The sequence below is a fragment of the Vombatus ursinus genome, unplaced genomic scaffold (assembly GCF_900497805.2).
Source record: "Vombatus ursinus unplaced genomic scaffold, bare-nosed wombat genome assembly UNPS02015411.1, whole genome shotgun sequence".
NCBI classification, from domain to species: Eukaryota; Metazoa; Chordata; class Mammalia; order Diprotodontia; family Vombatidae; genus Vombatus; species Vombatus ursinus.
In genome coordinates this window covers 764,079-776,687 of record NW_020955189.1, presented here as the reverse complement: position 1 = coordinate 776,687, position 12,609 = coordinate 764,079, and the positions used below count along the sequence as shown (strand labels likewise).

The window sequence follows — 12,609 nt, the reverse complement described above, 5'->3', positions numbered from 1 at the left end:
GAGAGAGAGAGAGAGAGAGAGAGAGAGAGAGAGAGAGAGAGAGAGAGAGAGAGAGAGAGAGAGAGAGAGAGAGAGAGAGAGAGAGAGAGAGAGAGAGGTGGTGGCGCGCAGGGCCCAGAGGGGGCTGCGGGCGGCCAGGGGGGTGGGTGCGGTTGCGGTTGCGGTAGGCAAACGAGATGAGCTCGGGTCAGTCGTGAGGCTGGCGGAGTCAAGCTTGCTTGCGCTGTCTCTGTCAGTGGTGGGCCCGGCCCTCCTGCCTCTCAAGAAACAGGCTGGTGCTGTCTGGGTCTTTGCATGCTTCTTCTTCCCTTTCTCTCCTCCTTTTCCTCCCCTTTCTCTCTCTTTTCTCTTCTCTCTTTTTCCTCTTCGTTTTCCCTTTCTTTTCTTCTTCCCTCTCCTCCACTTCTTCCCTTCTCTCCCTCCCTTCTCTCCTCTCTCCTCTTTTTCTTCCTCTCCTTTCCCCTCCCCTTCTTTGCCCCTTCCCCCCCCCTCTTTCCCGTTTCCCCCCCCCCCCCCAACCCAGTGATGCCTAAATGGGGAGAGAAAGCAGAAGCCCCTAGGGCCAGGCAGTGATTAGGTTTGGGGAGGGAGAGCTATCCCTTTCCCTTTCAATAAAGGGGTTAATGGGCTGAGTCTACTGGAACCAGCAGGCACTGGAAAGCAGGATCGGGCCATGGTTCCTGCATTAGGGGCCTCAGTCTCAGGACTTCTCCCAGGAAGGTCCTGCTTAGCTCGTTTCAAAGGTATGAGGCTGAAACTCAGCCTGAAATTGCGCCAGGAACTCCCTGCCTACCTGCATTGTCCTTTCGGAATCAATCTTATTCGATGGTTTTCCAGGCATCTGTCTCCCTGGGCTTGGGGAGGGGAAGTGGACTGAGAACCTGGAGGGGCTTGCAGGGGAATGCTCCTACCTCCATTGGAACCCTGGGCTGGCCTGGAAAGGGTTGAGACATTGACTGGTTCTGGGCAGGCAAGCTGTGGGTGGGAAAGAGAGAAGAGGCAAGGAGAGGAGGGGTAGGGAGGGGTGGGGAGGGAAGAGAAGAAGAGCCTTGGCCTTCCTCTGTCAAGCAGGACCCCCATGTGACCTCTCTGGCTGGGGGAGGAGAATGGTTGGAGGAGACTCCAATAAGAAGGGTGGAGGCTTCCTCTCAGGCTGCCTGCTGGCAGACTTGCATTGTCCCCAGTGGCTTGCCAGGCTGGAGAGAGAGAGAGGAAGAGAGAGAGAGAGAGAGAGAGACACACACACACACAGAGATATGCCCAGTGCCCACCCCTGAGGGGGGGTCGTGTCATGCATCAGGGAGAGTCTGGATTCTGCAGCAGCTACATAGGGCTGTCCATACGCTGAGAGTGGAGTGGGCTGGATGGTGTAGGGGTGGGGAAGGGGGGGCGGAGTCCAGCTCCTCTGAGGGCTGGGAGAATCTGGGGCTGAGGGTGCTCTGGAGCTAGTCTGCCTTGGACTCTGGAGGGCTTGGCCTCTCTCTCTCCCTTCCTTCTCCTCCTTCACTAGTTCCACAGATCGGCATGTGAGGCGTGATAGTACACAATGGAAGGGTTGTAAGAATTTAGAGCCTTCAACACAGTTCCGTCCAGAAGGGCAAAGGGAAAGAGTAGAAGCATTGCCGTGCCTGGCTTCTGGCGAGGTCCTGGGCTCAAATACCCCATTCTTCCACAGGCTCTCTGTGTGACTTTGAGGGAGTCTCTTCCTCTCTCTGGGCCTCAGTTTCTCCCTCTGTAAAACGACCCCGTCTTCCCTTCTAGCTGTGCATTCTGTTATCTTATTGGAGACAAGTGTCTCAAAGCACAGGGTTTGGGGCTTTCCTGTCCCCCACCCCAGCGCAGCTGCATATACCAAGCTCTCTACACTATCCTTGTGACTGAAAGCCCCCAGTGTCCACAGTAGCTTATAACCAAGAGCTCTCTCCCCCTAGTTCCTCCCTCCTTCTTCCCTCCCTCTCCTCTCTCACACTACACACACACAGACACACATACACAATATGCCCCTCCCCCTCCCTTCTCTCTCATACCACACACACAATATGCCCCTCCCCCCCCCTTCTCTTTCTCTCTCTCTCTCCCCCTCTCACACACACACACACACACACACAGAGTGCCCCTCCCCCAACACTTGTCTCTATAGTTGAGGACTCCCCTCTTCACCTTCCCCACTACCACTTCATCTCCCTTCTATCACCTGCCTGCTTGCCTCCCACCTGACTAGGGTGTCAGGGACTGTTAGTCTCCTAGTTAGAAGACAGAATATGAAGCTGACACCCAGGTTCTAGTGTTGGCTCTGCCATTTTTGTGACTTTGGACCCCTTTGCTGGGCCTTTCCCCTCATCTCAAGAATGGGATGACTGGATTCAAAGGTTTCTCATCTTTACCAGCTCTGACTTCCAAAATTCTAATGCCCTTCCCAGTTCTGATATTCTATGTTCTCTGTTCCAAGGTTCTCATCTCTGACATTCCTTGTTCTAACACCCCTCTCAGCCCTGACATTTCATGTTCTAAGGGGGCTCCCAGCTCTGACCTTCTCTGTTCAGCCATAACATTTGATGTTCTAATCTCCCTTCTAGCTCTGACATTCTGTGTTCTAAGGTCCCACTCAGCTCGGACACTTTGGAATCTTCTTCCACGATTCTAACACCTGCATGCACAGAATTGCCCTCCCAAGTTCCACTGCTCTTGCACCTGCCCTCATGCTTTCAGCACACTCACCCCCTTCACCTCCCCCTGAATTCTTTTTTTCCCCTGCTATTCCCCTTGTTTTTCCATTGGGGGCCTCAGAGCAGCAGCTGAGCACCTTCTGGCCTCTGGAGATGGGGAACTTCATTCCTCTGCTCTCCTTCCTGGCACAGGCGACATGGGGCTCTCCTGTTCTGGGGAGCTCCTCCAGCCTGGGGAGCAGCCTGGGCTGCTGCTGTCCTACTGGAGCGGAGAGTGCCTTCCCTCTGCCTCTCCAGCCCTGCCTTTCCCCTTTATCTCCCCCCTCTGCCTTTCTCGCCCTCAATAACAATCTCTACTTAGCCGCCTGGGTGTGTGCTCTGCGGCTGCAGCCTGCGGCAGACAGAGGCAACCCACCTTGATGGTGCCCAGTGCCTGGCACCTGGCAGACCAGCCTATAATGGACTGGCTGGGGGGTGTTGGGTTTCACTAGGTCTCAGTCCCAGGAGCAGTCTCTGGGAGGAGGAGGAGGAGGAGGAGGCAAGGGGAGGAAGGAAGGGGAGGAGGAGGAGGAGGAGGAGGAGAGCCTTACCAGCAGGTTTCTAATTTGAGAACCTGGCTGGCCTGGTCCTACACAGGGTTTTCTGGGTCGAGCTTCCAGCCAGAAGGTGCTTGGCTTAAACAATTCCTGGGACTGATGGGCTCCTAGGGCTGAGAGCAGTGAGGAAGCTGGAGTGTGACTTCTCCTTTGTAGAATACCCAGAATAGGAAGGGCCTCGCTCCTGATGCCTGCATGTGTGTGTCCTGCTGGGTTGGTGGGCTGACTTCCCTCCCCGGCCCCAGTCCCCACCTCGGTGGAAACCCAGGAAAAGGCTTCCAGGTCTGCCTCTTCCACTTACCTACCAACCCCCTAGACCTTGGACAAATAATTCCACCTCCCTCAGTCTCGTCTTCCTTGTGCACAAAATGATGGGGTTGGACTGGGGCCTCAGGTTCCTTCTCTCTCTGGAGTTCTGGCCTGGCTTCAGATCACCTCTGCTAGTGACTTAGGGCAAATCGCTCCGTTTTTCTGATCTTCAGCATTATCTGCAAAAGGAAAGGGTGAGGGGTAGTGATGGTGGATGACATTGTCTCCAGGGTCTCTGGAGGCCAGTGGTCTCTGGGCCGTCATTCTATGTTCAATTCAATTCAGTTATTAGGCATTTATTAATGCTATCCACCATGCACTGTTCTGCAGTATACCAAAACCAAAGCAGCCATTCTGCAGGGGTTAGGGCACGTCTGTGTCCGTGTGTGTATGAGAAGATACAACGTCATAGCAACATCTCTCTAGGTTAGTGGAGCCACGTAGCCTAGAGAAGGTGAGAACATTAAGGATTTGGGGTGGTGGTGGTGATGAAGGGTACCTGGGTTGAGCCTTGAATGATGACATAGATTCTCAGAAGTGGCTTTAAAGAGGGTTTTTATTCTAGGAGTGGGGGCTGGGAAGGGACCTTGAGTTCAGGGAGTGACCAGCGGTTCATTTGGATATGTTGACTAGTCTAAGGTCCTTCTCTGTTCTGGGCATGCTGTGTTCTAGGTTCTTAGGACAGAGGCATTAGGAAACATTGGAATGAACACCCCATACTAGTGTGGGAGGTCCTGGGTTCAAATCTTAGCCTTGCCATGTCTTGGCAGGGAGAAGTGGGCAAGTCCCTTCCCCTCTAGGGTCTCAGGCTTCCTCTGTGAGATGAGGGAATCACCCTTGAGGACCCCTGAGGACCTGAAATGTGGGACCCTTGGCCTGAGCCAGGTCTACTGTCTCCACCCTAGGATCCCTTACAGTCTGCCTGCTGGGAGAGATAATAGTGTCTGTGCAGGGAGGGGGAGAAGGAGGGAGCAGGGTAGGCTATAATCAGCCTCAGCCTCAAAACCCGGGGCTGGAGGAGGAGAAGGCACATTTTAAATAAATCAAATCAATGAAATAATTGCATGTGTGTGTGACAGTTAAAAATAGGCATTGAGCTGAGACCACACACACACACACACACACACACACACACACACACACACACACACATGGATTCTCAGAGTGGCTGCCAGTGGCCTCTAGGAACTCCTAGGCTTTCAATTGAGGCTCTCCAAGAGCTGGGAGGTCAGGGCTCCCCGAAGGATGGGGGACTGAAACTGTCTCCCACCCCTTCATGGCCAAGGGCCATGAGGATGTCCCAGCAGGCAACCACACTTTTGGGGCCTAAAGGGAGTTCAGAGCATCTGTTTGGGTGCATCCCCAACCTACAGCCAGCTCTGAGGGGCCAGTCTGATGTCCCATATTCCTCTTGACTGCCCCATGACCACCTGCCACCCATCTCTGTGAACAATCTTCCTCACAGGCCAGCCACCTCACTCTGCCGGTCATTTTGTCCAAGTGTGTGTAATGCCTTATTCCCAAACCTCCAGGGTGGGAATGACTTTTCCCGCCTCTCCCTGTCTCTCTGTGTCTCTGTGGTTCTTTCTCTTAATCTTTCTGGTTCTTCTCTGTCTCCATTTTCCCCTCTCCTATCTGTCTGCCTCTCTCCTTCTTTTGCCTCTCTTGTTCTCATCCTTTCTTTGTCTCTGTCTCTGTCTCTCTGTCTCTTTCTCTCCCTCCCCCTCCCTTTTTCCATTTTTTGGTCTTCCTTTTTCTTTCTCTGGGGATCTCTCTCCCTGGTGGATGGATGGAGCCAGGGGGTCCCCGGGTTCCCCCCAGTTTGGATTCTAAGAGAGCACTGCTAAAAGCCCCCATCCTGGGCTATCACTATAAGTGGAGTAGGGGACAGGGCTCTCACTGCCCACACTTTCCTCTGCTGACTGGGAGAAGAGTTGTCTGAAATTGGAGTTCACCTTCTGCTCTGCTCCCCTTCCCTACAGCTGCTCTGGGGGGAAACCCTTTGGGCCCAGGGCCTCCTTTGATGTTTATCTCTCTCCTGCGGATGTCTCCCAGCTGCATGGGGCTTTTCTGGGAATGGGGGAGGGGGGGGGGGTGGGGGACGGTGGGATGAGAGTGGGAGGTGTAGGGCTCAGGACCTAGAGCGAGAAGGAGGCAATTCTACCTCTTCTCCACTCCTAGGTTTAGCTCACTCGCCCATCCCTCTGCTCTGGACGGACCCAACAGCCTCTCGATCACCCAGCCTCCAGCCTCTGCCCTCTCCAATCCACGCAGTGGCCAAATTCCTAGTCATTCATTCCCGCGCACAGGTCTGACTCGTCACCTCCCCTCCTCCCTCTTCTTCCAGACTCTTTAGTGACTCCCTTCAGGATAAAGGAGTAATCATAACAGAAGGGGCTGACATTTACATAGCTTTAAAGTTTATAAAGTATTTTACATTCACAATCTCATTTAAGATAGGTACTTATCATCCCCATTTTACAGGTGACTATATGGAGTCTCAGAAATGTGACTCCCTTCTTCACCTCTCCAGTTTTTTTCTCATCAAACTCCCCTAAGGATAATAGACTTTTGGCCAAACCTTGCCTTTTCATTTTCATTCTGGTGTCCCCAATGCCCAGACAGTGCCTAGTGCATAGTAGGCCCTTAAGAAATGCTCATTGATCCGATCAGTTGATCGTCTTTCTGCCTGTGCTCTGGAGGGTCGCCCCTCCTCCTCCCCACCTCTGGAATGACCTTTTCCTTTTGGCTCTTTCTCTGTGTGAGTCCTTTCTTTCTTCCAAGGCCCAGCTCAGAGGCTCCTGTCTCCAGGAAGCCCTCCGTGTTACCCACCTCCCACTCACATGAAGGTGCTCCCTGGCTCCTCACACTCCTCGGGGTCTTCCCTTTGCCTGGGGCTGCTGAGCCCACCCTTTTCCCCCTCAGAGGCCGGCCTTGAGTTCCTTGGGAGATAAGCCTCCATATTCTTTCCTTTGCAAGGCCGGGGCCCAGTACCAGGCCCAACACCCAGGAGGTGATTAATAGATGTGTCCTGAGATGGATGGGGGATCTGTACCCGATGATCCGAAGCCAATTTTTACCAGCGTGCAAAATTTTTACCTTCAAAGGGTCTTCCCTTTAAAAACTTACAGACTTGGGAAAGTGACTCCCAAGGCTGCGCTGCCTTCTCCCTGGGGCCGCTCCCTCCCTTCCCTCCCTTCCTTCTTCTCCCTCTCCTTCTCCTCAGCTCCCTCCCCTCCCTCCCTTCCACACCCTTCCTTCTCCTCCTCGGCTCCCCAAAGGGAAGCTGAGACAGCACAGGGCCCTCTGAGATGAAGAAGGAAGGTGGCCAGAAATGTGGGGCCTGCCTTAGACTCTTAGCTCCCTGAGGCCAAGACCTGAGGCACTTTTTTCAGCTTTGTAGCCCCAGCAAGGAGCAAAGGTCATTATACACAGAAAACATTTAATACATGTTTTGTGGATTGGATTGAACTGAATTGAATCTAAGCCTGGATGGCCATGCTGAGCCTCTAGCTTTTCTGTTTCTGCTCGTGCTATGTGTGCATGCAAGAATGTGCGTGCATGGGAATATGAGTGCATATGTATGCATACATGTCTGTATGCATTGCATACACGTAGCTATGTATGTGCTCATAGGCATGTGTATGTAGGGGTATGTGGCTGTGCACATGTGTGCACACACGCACGGGTATGCAGTACATGTGTGCATCGCATGTGTGTGCATGTTTGTGTAAGTATGTATTACGTGTGCCCATTGTTGGGGTAGTTGGGTAGTCTCCAGCACATCTAAGCATCATGGGATGGTGGACAGTAGGGCAGGAAAGGCTGGAAGGCTCTCCCCATCGTCTCCACCTCCTTTAGGCCCCAGCTCATATTGCCCCCTCCTCCAGGAAGCCTTTCCCAGTTCCTCTTCATTCCAGTGTCTTCCCTTTGAGGATTGGTTCCTACTTATCCAGGATGTATTTGTTTGCGCCTTGTTCCCCATTAGATTGTAAGGTCCTTGAGGGCAGGAGCTGTCTTCTGCTTCTTGTTGTATCCCCAGTGCTTAGCACAGAGCCTGGTACATAGTAGGCACTTAATAGATATTCATTGACTGACTGACTGACTGACCTTCTGCCATGTGGCGCCTCTTCTGATTGGTGAATTCCTGCCCAGGACCATGATTTCCTGGAGAGCCAAGGCGGTCCATGCTCATCACTTTCCCTGCTCTGTTCCTGACTCTGGAATTTTTCACCTTGCCCCTCCCCTCTCCCTCTTGCTCGTCCACTTTCTTCCTTCTAGGTGTTGCTTTCCCCCATTGGAATGTTAAGTCCCTCCCGCTGAGGGGCCATCTTGCTTGCTTGGATCTGTATCTCTGGCTCTTAACATCACGCCTCACATGAACTTAGTGATTATTAAATGCTCTCTCCTCGTTTTTTCTTTCTTCTTCTCTCTCTCCTCCTGTCCTGTCTCTCCTTCCCTCTCCTTTCTTCTCTGTCTCTCTTCTTCTTTCTCCCTCTCTCTTTTTCTCTCTGCCTCTGTTTATCTCTCTCTCCTTTTCTTCTCTCTCCTCCTTTCCTCTCTACTTTCCCCCCTCTCTCTTTTTCTTTCCTCTTTCTTTCTCCTTCTTCCTTGCTTCTGTGTCTGTCTCTCTCCCCCTCCCTCTCTCTCTCCTTCTTCTCTACCTCTCTCTCTTCCTCTCTCTCCTGTCTGTCTCTGTCTCCCCCTCCCTCTCTCCCTCTCCCCTTCCATCTCTGTCTCTGTCTTTCTCCCTCTCTCTTTCTCCTTCCATCTCTCTTCACCATCTGGCTCCAGCCTACCTTTCCAAATGTAATAAGCCCAGAGGACACATGGAGATGTGTGGTGGAAACATCTGGGAAGAGAGGGAAAGTTTTCAGTGGGATTGTCTGGAGAGGTCCAAGGTTCCTGGCCTCGTGCCTGTTGCTGCTGTCGGGAGCATCACTGCCTCTGCCTCTGTGCTCCCTCTGAGTTTGCTAAAGGAGTTGAGAGGTTTCAGCTGGGAGAAGAGAAGACTTGAGGGGTACACAACATCTGTCTTGGAGCATCCAAAGGCCTGTTCTGTGAAGGAGGAATGGACCTTGTCCTTCTTGGCCCCAGAAGGCAGAACAGGAGCCATGGAGGTCAGGAAGGACATCCTCACAATAAGAGCTGTCCCAAAGGAGAAGGGGCTGCTCGATGGTGCAATGGATGGAGCCCTGGGCCTGAAGTTAGGAAGACCTGAGTTCAAATCTGACTTCAGACACTTCCTACCTGTGTGACCTTGGGCAAGTCACTTGGCCTCTGCCTGCCTCAGTTTCCTCATCTGTAAAGTGGGGGATAATAGCACCTACTGTAAGGATCAAATGGGGTAATACTTATAAAGAGCTTGGCACAGTGCCTGGCACATAGGAGGAACTTTATAAGTGTTTATTTTCTTTCTTTCTTTCTCAATAGGTTCTTAGCTTCAAGCCACTTGTCAGGGATACTAGGGATGGAATTCTTGGTCACATTCCACGTTTGAGTCCCACACTTGCCTTATTCTTACAAACAGTTTGCTTTCCCTTTCTGGGTCTCAGTTTGTCCCTCTGTAAACAGTGGGAGGCTCCCTGAAGAGAATGGATGAGAGGGGACTCTTCCTTGGGAGAGGTGGACAGGGCCGGAGCTGCCCACGCAGCACCAGGGGCTGATGAGCTGGTCTGCGTGTGACTTGGGGCCCCATGGAGGAAGGTATAATATAAATACAAAACGCTGAGCATTAGACTCTCCCAAATTGAATGCTTCATGGCGCCTGAGAGTTTGGAAAGCTGCCTGAGGGCCTAGGAGGTGGAATGGGGGGGCAGGCTGTCTGGCATCCTCATGGTGGCTCAGACACCTGCTCAGGATCAGGCCCACAGAACCTTTTATGTGGTTGGACAAGAGGCAGAGGTCACCCCCTAATGGACCCAGGGCTTTGGGGTCCCATCAGCCCTTTGAATTTCCCTCCCTCCTCCTTCTCTCTCCTCTACTCTCCTGTTCTCTTTTCTTTTTTTCTCTCCCTATTTCTTCTATCCTTTCTATTCTCCCTCTCATCGATCTTTTTCTTTCTCTCTCTCTAATTCTTTCTATCCCTCCCCTTTTCTTCTTTCTTCTCTTCTTCTCTTCACTCTTTCATTGTCTCTTATTCTCATTCACTCTTTCCCACTCTCTCTTCTTCTCCTCTCTTCTCTTTCTCTCTCTCTCTTTTCCCCCTCCCCAATTTCCTTTGTTCAGCAGGACTCAGGCTTTCAAGATTCCTGTGTCCTCCCTCAGTCTTTCACTGTGGATTTCCTTCATCCTTCAAAGAGCACATGGTTTTTGGAAGCTAAGGCTGCTCTGGCTGGAGGCCTGAGAAAGGGTTTCTGGCCATCCTCAGGGAAGCTAGCTCTCTTCCTCTTGGCACCCAGGTTGGCTGCCCTGATGAACAGAGGCAGTGACCCACTTTAGTCTCTTCAGGGAGAGGTGATCATTGGGAGTTCACACTTCCATATTCCCTTTCTTCCTGTGAAGATTCAACAGTCTTTGGGTGTTGGGAGGTTGGGGTTGGCTGGGCACCATTGCCACAGAATCTCAGAGCTTAAAAGGTGAGACCTCAGAGAATATCTACAACATGGCCAGCCTGTACTTGAACACCTTCAGTGACAGGGAGTTCACGAGAGCCCATTGATATTGTTCTGAAAGTTAGGAAGGTTTCCCCCCAGACATCAAGCCTAAATGTGTCTCCTTGTGACTTTCTCCATTGTTCCTCATTCTTACATCTGGGGCCAAGCAGAATGAGGTTGACCTCTTTCCCCCATGACAGACCTTCAGGTGCTTAGAGATGGTAATCACATCCATTCATCTGCAACCTGTGACAGAATCTCCCATGCTGGTCTCCATCCTTGTTGACCCTCTTTGAACATGGATAAGTTGATGGTGTCATCTCAGTTCACAGAGGCAGTTGTCCCTCCAGCTTATCAATTGAAATCTTCCTAAACTGGTGCCCAGAACTGAATAGGATGTCTTCAGAGGCTCATAGATTAAGGCCTGGAAGGGACCTTCAAGGCCGTCAAGTCTAACCCCTTCAATTTTACAGATGGAGAAACTGAGGTACAGAGAAATCAAGTGACCCACCCAGGGTTACATCTAAGTGTCTGAAATGGAATTGGAGCCCAGGTCTTCCTGACTCCAAGTCCAGCAGTGGTCTAACCAAGGAGTACCCTTGGACTGTTACTTCCCTAGATATGAATATCTTAATGTGGGGTCTTAATTCATTGAATTCATACTCACCTTGGACTTGTAGTCTACTAAGACCCCTAGGTCCTTTTCATAAGAACTGAGTCTAGCCGTGTCTTTCCCATTTGCACTTAGGAAGTTGATTTTATGGACCTAAGTGTAGGACTTTACATTTCTCCCTAAAAATTGTGTCTCTCTGGGGGTTTCCTTGGTAGGCAACCCCAGCTTTTCATGGTTCCTGTCTCTGAGCCTTGATGGAAGGTTGGACTCTAGCCTCTGATGGAAGATGGACAATAAGGGTGATGGACAAGTCTGTAGAGTTAGGGAGGGAAGAGTGCCATAGAGTAAAGAGAGTGAATGAGTGAATAGGGTAGCTGCCGGCTTGGGGGTGGGGTTCTTGCACTGGCAGGAGGTGGGTTGAGGGGCCCTAAGAGACAGGTGCCAGCTTTGAGGGTCCAGTTACCCTGGGCCCTGGTAAAGGTTAATCCTCCAGGGAGCCTCTGGAGGGGGAGGGGAGACTCCAGGTTCAGAGCAAGGCAAGCCTGGCCACGTGCACTCCATGACACCTCCACTGCTGCTCCAGTTCCATTGGGAGGCTCTGCTGGCTCAGAATGCCAGGAAAGAAGCTCTGGAGCTCTGTTGGCGACCACTGCCCCTTGACCCACCCTCCCCTCTCAGAGCAATGCCCAGCCTGATGGAGCACATGCCCAGGCCTAGCTCGATGGAAGGTGATTCAGGAGTGGGGGAGGCCTGGCTGCCCTGCTTCCTGCCGAGGCCATTTGCAGGCCGGCCAGATGCCTCTTTCCGAGCTGGCTACCACCAGGGAGCTGTTTGTACTGAAGGCTGCTGAGACTTCAGTCTTTGCTCATCAAAAACCATGTGCACGCTTTCCACACCCAGAGAGCCTTAAGAGGCAACTGATTTCTTCCTTAGCCTTCAAAGGTTAGGCTTTTGTTTAGCCCTCAGACCCAGGCCTGAACTTCCTTCCTTCCCTCCTTCCTTCCTTCCTTCCTTCCTTCCTTCCTTCCTTCCTTCCTTCCTTCCTTCCTTCCTTCCTTCCTTCCTTCCTCCTTCCTTCCTTCTTCCCTCCCTCTCTTCCTTCCTCCTTTCCTTCCTCCCTCCTTCCCTCCTTTCCTTTCTTCCCTTCCTTCCTCCCTCCTCTCTTTTTTCTTCCTTCCATCCCTCCCTCCTTCCTTCTTTCCTTCTTTCCTTCTTCCCTCCTTTCCTTCCTTCCTTCCTTCCTCTCTCCTTTTTTCCTTCCTCCTTCCTTCCCTCCTTTCCTTTCTTCCTTTCCTCCCTCCTTCCCTCTTTTTTCTTTCTTCCCTCCCTCCTTACTTCCTTCTTTCCTTCCTTCCTTCCTTCCTTCCTTCCTTTTTTCTTTCTTTCTTTCTTTCTTTCTTTCTTTCTTTCTTTCTTTCTTTCTTTCTTTCTTTCTTTTTTCTTCCTTCCTTCTTTCCTTCCTTCCTTTCTTTCCCTCTCTCCATCTTCCTTTCTCCCTCCCTCCCAAAAACATTTATTAAGCAAATACTGTGTTTCCTTCCTTCCTTCTTTCTTTCCTCCCTCCTTCCCTCCTTTTCTTTCTTCCTTCCTTCCTTCCTCCTTCTCTTCCTTCCTCCTTCCTTCCTCCCTCCCCCTCTTCCCTCCTCCTTCCTTCTTTCCCTCCTTCCTTCCCTTCCTTCCTTTCTTTCTTTTTTCTTTCTTTCTTTCCCTCCTTCTCTCCTTCTTCCTCCCTCCCTCCCAAAAACATTTGTTAAGCACATACTGTGTTTCCTTCTTTCCTTTCCTTCCTTCCTTCCTTCCTTCCTTCCTTCCTTCCTTCCTTCCTTCCT

General features: G+C 51.7%; 1 protein-coding gene across 1 annotated transcript in view; it reads left to right on the top strand.

Annotated features, from left to right (window-relative positions):
* Window positions 1–673: 673 nt before the first annotated feature.
* The window catches only part of RTN4R (reticulon 4 receptor), a 105,964-nt gene continuing 94,028 nt past the window's right edge, over window positions 674–12,609 (top strand). Inside the window, exon 1 of the mRNA XM_027847533.1 lies at window positions 674–743. Coding sequence (XP_027703334.1) covers window positions 674–743 — 70 coding nt within the window. The remainder of the gene's footprint in view (window positions 744–12,609) is intronic.